Source organism: Mandrillus leucophaeus, unplaced genomic scaffold, assembly GCF_000951045.1.
Source record: "Mandrillus leucophaeus isolate KB7577 unplaced genomic scaffold, Mleu.le_1.0 Scaffold337, whole genome shotgun sequence".
Classification (NCBI taxonomy): Eukaryota; Metazoa; Chordata; class Mammalia; order Primates; family Cercopithecidae; genus Mandrillus; species Mandrillus leucophaeus.
Window position 1 is genome coordinate 410,319 of NW_012103554.1, and position 7,318 is coordinate 417,636.

General features: G+C 48.7%; 1 protein-coding gene across 2 annotated transcripts in view; it reads left to right on the top strand.

Annotated features, from left to right (window-relative positions):
• The first annotated feature begins 2,130 nt into the window (after nucleotides 1-2,130).
• Nucleotides 2,131-7,318, top strand: part of PPP1R14C (protein phosphatase 1, regulatory (inhibitor) subunit 14C) — a 120,303-nt gene continuing 115,115 nt past the window's right edge. The window contains exons 1-2 of one of the 2 annotated variants that reach the window (XM_011988718.1): nucleotides 2,131-2,336; nucleotides 2,402-3,080. In XM_011988718.1, coding sequence (XP_011844108.1) covers nucleotides 2,775-3,080 — 306 coding nt within the window. In that variant the 5' untranslated portion in view covers nucleotides 2,131-2,336; nucleotides 2,402-2,774. Of the gene's footprint in view, nucleotides 3,081-7,318 lie in introns of both variants that reach the window. The other variant, XM_011988717.1, reaches the window with a different exon arrangement.

A 7,318-nucleotide genomic window follows, 5' to 3' on the forward strand; every position in this document is an offset into this window, starting at 1 on the left:
GTACCTGTGGAAAGAGACTATTTTCTGGATATTCTTCCGTAAGTGAAGATGCCTAAAACCCATGTCTTATTAGTATCTGTCATTTCTGGAGTTGTAAGGAAAAACTGAGTTTTAAGCATAAATGAAAAAGCATCTTATGCAGTGAGAAAAAAATTGACGTCAGAATTTATCAGAAAGAACTTAGTGAATTTTTATAAATTATTTGATGTTGTCCTTGAGTGACTGATTTCATTGTCCAAAGACTTAAAGGAAGGAGTTGGAGTTCCCCAGACTTCGCTAAACTGCAAGATGGCAGGTACAATTTTTAAAACAATAGGTATTGTCAGGTCCCAGGGCCAGAATGAGGCAGAGATTTTATGTAGTTTCTCCTTTGTTAATAACATTTAAGCTGTTTTCGTTTTGATTTGCATTCTCCTGATTAGTACAGTTGGTCAAAGCTGGTGCTAGCGGACTGAGCCAGATGTCTGGAGCCACACAAGCCGATTCTGTGTGGGAGACGCTGGGGCTGGTCCCACCCTCCCTTCCCTTCCTCCTTGCAGACAGAGTTCCATTTTATTGAGGCGGTCACCCTCACCCTCTTGGCTGTGTGTTCGGGGTTTACAATGACCCACCCTAAAGGCAGAGGAGCAGAGGTGGTGCAGAGACTGGTCATCGGTCTCCAGGGGCAATCAAGGTAATTCGTCTCCCTTGTTCCTGATAGGCTGGGTGCAAAGCCCATCTTCTAAAGGACAGCTGGCCTCTTGTAGGCCAGAGATCCTTCAGCTTTGACTCCTTTGTAATCATGGCAGGAGTCCAGGGTCCACACCAGCCACCCTATTTCAACCCCTACAGACCCTTCCCCTTCACATTGTGAGGCTTGATATGTCCCTGTGAAGAGTCACAGGCGTGGAACACTTTGGGAAAATCCCTATTCAGGCTTTCACTGGAAAACCCCAGACTGAGGGAACAAAGGCGGTCCATCCTAAGCCTGGGTAGAGCAGAGCTGGGCACTGGTGGATCGCAGAGACTGAAGCGCCAGGAGAAACCTGCTGGTTACTTCCTTTTATTTTCTGTCTTTGTAAGTGTCAGTCTAGAACCCCACACAGGATCTTCTCCATCATAGGAAAGTGTTCTGAGGAAATTGACTTGGTATCTATTTTATCTCTGAGAAACTTCTTTGAGTAGCTGCCAGTAACCTTTAGGGCTCTTTTATTAAAAACAAACAAAACAAAACAAAACAAAAAAACCGTTCATGGCCAGGCACGGTGGCTCACACCTGTGATCCCAGCACTTTGGGAGGCACAGGCGGGCGGATCACGAGGTCAGGGGTTCGAGACCAGTGTGACCAACATGGTGAAACCCTGTCTCTACTAAAAATACAAAAATTAGCTGGGCATGGTGGTGAATGCCTGTAATCCCAGCTACTCAAGAGGGTCAAGCAGGAGAATCGCTTGAACCCCGAAGTCAGAGGTTGCAGTGAGCCGAGATCTCACCACTGCACCCCAGCCTGGGCGACAGAGAGACTGTCTCAACAAACAAAACCAAACCGTTCATAAAAGCCGCTTACTTGTATTCATTCGGACGTCTCTGTGGTTTCTATCAGTTCCTGTACAGGAATGTATTGTTATGTACAAGAAGAATATGTTAGTGTCTCCCTAATTTTTCACATGCAGTTTTCTGTTTACAACTTCCCTCCCCACCTTATTGTCCTAACCCTTCTGATAAGCTCCTTCATGTGTAACTGCTAGGCTGTGATGCTTTACAGTAGAGTCAGGCAGTGCTGTTGCCCTCCTGGGTGGAAGGGGCTGTTTGGAATGGGATTGAGAGAAAGCTGGCAGTGCAGGGGACGCAACGCTAGAAATGTGAAACCTGGGCCCTGTCGCCGACCCTTTTAGAGAAACGTTTACTGTCTGGATGCCCCCAGCCGCCTTGCCTGAGCGCCGTCACGCTTTCTGCCCTTTGATATGAAGATATCCTAATGCTCTGCCTATGATTAAGCAGATGCTTAGTAAGGAAAGAAAACACTGGTCTGGAAATAATTTCTCAAGCGCCGTGACTGCCTTATTGCACAAACATCGCCTCTTCGATGTTTCTCACAAGCCAGAGAGGAAGTGGCATCCATCGTGGCATGAATAGGAATGTGTGTTTGGAGCCGCGGGGCGGGGCTGGGAGGGGAGGGGACACTACCCAGCCAACCGAGGAGACGGTGGGGCTAGGAAAACCTCCAAGGGGAGCCTGCGGCGCGGTCCTTTCCTGTGTCCCCTTCGCTGCGGGTCCTGCCCAGGGTTGCGCCAGGTGGAGGTCCCGAGAGGCGGCGCGTTTCCTACGCTCCGGGACTGCGGGAGAAGCGCGAGTTCCTGTCTCTGAGACTAGAGGCCACGGACACCCGCGCAGGAGCATCTCCTGGCACCCTGCCCCACGCCCGTCCCTCCAGAGTCTACACACCGGCGACCGCCAGTGTCTAGGCGCACACATTTACCACCCTGCGGAGACTCCCACGTCCCGGGCCCTCTCTCCCGCAGGCGCCAGATCCCGCCTCCGGTGGCTGGACTGAGAGGGTCCTCGGCGGCGTCTTTAAGGCTGCGGTCCCCGCCCCGCCGTCCTCCCCGCCCTTCTTCCTCCCGCCGCGGCTCCTCCCGCCTTCCCAGAGCAGCCGGGCGGCTGGGCGCGCGCTGCGCGGAGCAGGTGCCGGGGAGCCCTTCGCATGCGGTTGCCGGGCCGGAGGTGGTAGCGGCGCCGGGCGCGCTCCGCCCGCCCCTCCTCCGGGCTGCACTCGGGCTCGGGCGTGCGGAGACATGTCGGTGGCTACGGGCAGCAGCGAGGCGGCCGGAGGGGCCGGCGGCGGCGGCGCGCGGGTTTTCTTCCAAAGCCCCCGGGGTGGCGCCGGTGGCAGCCCCAGCTCCAGCAGCGGCTCGGGCTCCTCCCGGGAGGACTCGGCGCCCGTGGTCACGGCGGCCGCCGCTGGGCAGGTTCAGCAGCAACAGCAGCGGCGACACCAGCAGGGAAAAGTGACAGTGAAATACGATCGTAAGGAGCTTCGGAAGCGGCTGGTGCTGGAGGAGTGGATCGTGGAGCAGCTGGGTCAGCTCTACGGCTGCGAGGTACCTGGGCGCGGGGCTGGGAGGGTCGGGGACCTCTCTAGCTCCTCTGTGCCCGCGCAGGAATTCCAGGGCTCCAGCTCTGGGGCGCGCACGTCCCTGACTCCCGGGACCAAGTGCCAGGAGCGAGGCGCGGCGCCTTCTCTCCCCGGCGGTGCCCTCTGGCGTCGGGCTCAGCGGTTGGGACGCCCCTGTCTGGGTTCGGTTGCCGGTGCCCGGGCCCCCTTGGTGGCCGTGGGGAGGGCTGGGTCTTGTGGAGCACAGTGCTTTTCTCCCAGCTCCGGGTGCCTCTGGGCTCCAGCTGCAGCTGCGCAAAGCGGGGCTCGGAGGGGCTCGCTCCAGCTGCGCCTCAGCAGCCGTTGGGGAAACAGCAACCAAAGAGAGCAGCGCTCACTGCTGGGATCCGAGCAGCCCTGATTTTTGTGGAGAACGAGCAGGGAAGGAAGGAAGCTGTCTCGTGGAAAGGAGAGGTTCTGGGGATCTCAGAGGCCCCCTTGGTTCCTGAAATTCCCCGTGAAAATCCTGAGATGGAACGCTTTCCCCTTTCTAGCCAGCCCCGACGGTGTCTCCATAATTCGTTCCTGCGTTATCAGAGCTGCACTCGTTGTGCTTTATTGAAGCCGTAGATTTTCCTCTCTAAGCTCAGTTACTCCAATTGATGGGCGCAGAACGAGCATCTGGGGCAACCTCGACGGGTGCCTCGGTGGAAGGGCGGGAGCCCTGTGGGTCCCCTGCGGGATCCCGGGATCTGCCAGCTTCAGGCTCCCAGCTCCCCTCTCCTGCACGACATCGTGACTTCCCACAGTCCAGGGATTAAGGTCATACACAAGTCTCAGGGACGTGTATATGTTTGATATAGGGATAAATATGTAGAATAAACTAGAGCAAAACGACTGAAGCCCAAATGATCTCTCATGAGCATCTTGAATAACAGTAATTAATTCTAAATGAAGTGTCCTCCTCTTAAGGGAGTGGAGTTTGGAAAGGGTGGAAGCATGAACGGGTTAATAATTAAGGATGTGGCTTCTAATCTAAAGCTAGGTTTGTGTTCATTCAACTGTTGTGCTCTTCAACAAAGATGACAACCAGATGAACTCAAAGGCTTTACCACTAATGTTGGGTATTCTGTATTTGACACATTTCATGGCGTGTTGTGAAGACACATGTTCTTAAACACCCTCATTGCACAAGGAAACAGCATACTCCTTACTACCAATGAATGATTATAATATAACGAAGCTCGACTGTATGACTAATGGGGTTGTAAAAATGTGTTGTTTCTCCAACCCAGCTCTTACAAAAAGCCAATTTAATTGCATAAATAAAAACTGGCAAACATAAGAAGTGCTCATGAGATTTTTATAGGAAGTTGGCAAAACTTGGTAAAGAAACAACATTATTTGATGTAGATAGGATTACTGTTGGATGAATGGATGTGCTCAGTCCTGCCTCTGTAGAATTCAGTTAATTTTCATTTATTTCATACTTTTTTTTTTTTCTCCATTTGGAGAAGATTTGAGTTAATAGAAAAAGTATTGTTGAAATTAACAATGCTCCAGCATGGCTCTTTGTGGGAGACTAATTAGACGTAGATTGGGAAACTAGAAACAGCTCTTCCCCCTGAGTAGACTGATAAACAATACATTTTAAAAAATTCTTCAGAGTAATTAGAAAAAATGGAGGTTTGATTGTTTGCTGTGTGGAACATGTAGGTTAGGTATATATTTTAAAGGGTAAACATGAGCTTGAATCTTTTCCTTGTATTGTACTTTTCTTCTTGGGTTTTAAATCTTCAACCCATAGCAAACAGCTAGACATTTGAAAGGGAGATTTTTTGTGGTGAAATAATACAAGATGCTATATGCTGCCTGCATGTCATTAATATGTGGCAAGTATTTCTCTTCAAGTTGTTTGTTCAGTCATTGTTGGCTGAAGGAGTATAAATCATTAGGAGGTTGTTGGCAATTTGTAATCACTGTGCTGGTGGTGTACCTCCATTTAATAATAAAGAAACATGGGCAAATAGGTAGCCAAATAAAGTCTTGTGTCTTTGCATCTATTTCTCCGCTGATAGGGCTCTATTTTTAGCATTGGGTTCTCTTGTTGAGTATCCTTTCTTTGTTGATAGCTTCAAGTATTTCAGCCTCTGGTTTGTGAATCAAGAAGGACATACCCTGGCTTGTAGCTCTGAACCTCATGGATATGAAGATTAGGAAATGTCCTTTTTACACTTAAAAGTGGTAATTCTTTCAAATGTTCAGCCCATGAAAGTGACACAGCCAATTTCCCAGGCTTCAAACTTCAAACCTGCCAAAGGCTTGAGTTATCTGCTGAGGTGGGGTAGAATATGAACACATCTTTAATTTCAGAAGAACTTGATCCAGGCAGGTCAGCAGTCAGATGACCTGACCTTTTCAGAATAGAAAATAATCTTTTGGAGCAGCATAAAGCAATGTATTTAAAAGGAAAGAGGAAGAGGAAAGAAGAAATACACAGAACCACTTTCTGTCTGTGGTTTTTTTCTGGAAGTATGCAGTGACTAATCAGTTTTGTATGAGAATAATGTCATAGGGGAATTTATTACCTACCTACTAGGTGACTAGGTGCTCTTCTAGGTGCTTTGGGCTAATTCATTTAGTCTTCACAACAACACTATAAAGAAGATGTTCTTTTTATGCTTGTTTAAATGTAAATAAAGAAATGAAGACTCAGGGAGGATTAAAAGGCTTCTTCAAGCTCATGTAGCTGGTGGGTGGGTTTGGGTTGGGGATGAACCCAGTCTGGAATCTGAGTCCACCGTATAACTGTATAACCAGGCCTGTCTGTACCGTGCAAGAGAACAAATGAAGGTCTACAGGGCATCTGTCTAAATGCTTACAACTTATGAGTTAAACTAACAACATTTGTATAAAATTTCTTCTATCCACTGATCTTGACAGCTACATCTTCATAATGACCTGGAAGGCTAGGTTTGCATTTTGAATTCAAAATGTAACTTCCCAGAGTCATGAGCTGAAATGCAGTTGGGAGACTCTGCCCTGGCCCAGGTTTCTTTCCTTTTGCTTCCCATCCTTGGTACAGTCCTACCTGGTGAAGGACACTGTGTCCACCTGCACACCCAGTCTTGGTATGCACCTGCCACTCCTTGACCATGATGCCTCTGCACACACCAGTGGTGATGTTCCCCTTGGGCAGGACAGATCTGGGAGGAGCTTGTTCATGCCCCAGAAGCTACTTGGGATTTGAGAAGGGAATTCTGGGGACCTGGATCACAGACTAAAACCAGGTGGAGGGACACTGGTTCTGGATAGATGGGTCCACTTTGTCGTAGGAAGTCTTCAGGAAGACAGGTTATGTGTGGCAGGAGTGGGGCCCAGAGATGTGGCCCCCTCTTACCTAGCTGAAGGGCAACATTATAAAATACCATGCCAAACAGCCTTTTGAATACATAGATAAATGCTTTTATTGGATTCCAAAATGATTTGTTATGTGCTTATAGTTCTTTTCCATCTCATCTTCTCATGGGACGGCTTATACAGGTAAATTTTCAGCTAGGAATATGATTATAACGTAACTGTTAGACCAAATCTACATCTGTATCCACATTTAAGGATTTCTATTTAAAGACTTTTTTTTATGTCTTCCAAACCCTGGTGGTTTTTTTTGTTTGTTTGTTTTTGTTTTTTTGAGATGAAGTCTCTCTCTGTCGCCCAGGCTGGAGTGCAGTGGCGCAAACTTAGCTCACTGCAACCTCCACTTCCCGGGTTCAAGCAATTCTCCTGCCTCTGCCTCCTGAGTAGCTGGGACTACAGGCACGTGCCACCATGCCTGGCTAATTTTTGTATTTTTAGTAGAGACAGGGTTTCACTGTGTTGGCCAGGCTGATCTCGAACTCCTGATCTCATGATCTGACTGCCTCGGCCTCCCAAAGTGCTGGGATTACAGGCATGAGCCACTGCACCCGGCCAACCCTGGTGGTTTTTAAGAGCATTTGAAATCTGGCATAATATCTACTTTAACAAGTACTGCAAGATGACTTACTGGATAAGTCATATGAATATTTCCAAGTTTGCCCAGCATCAAGATAACATCTGTACTTCCAGTTTTGCAATTCAATTTGCTTTGGAAATAAAAACATGTTCCTGAGCTCAGATGATTGCAATGCCCGTAGCATCCTAGCCATAAACAAGCTTGTGTGCCTCGGGTACTTGCTGTGTTGTTCTGACTGTCAACTTAGTAGT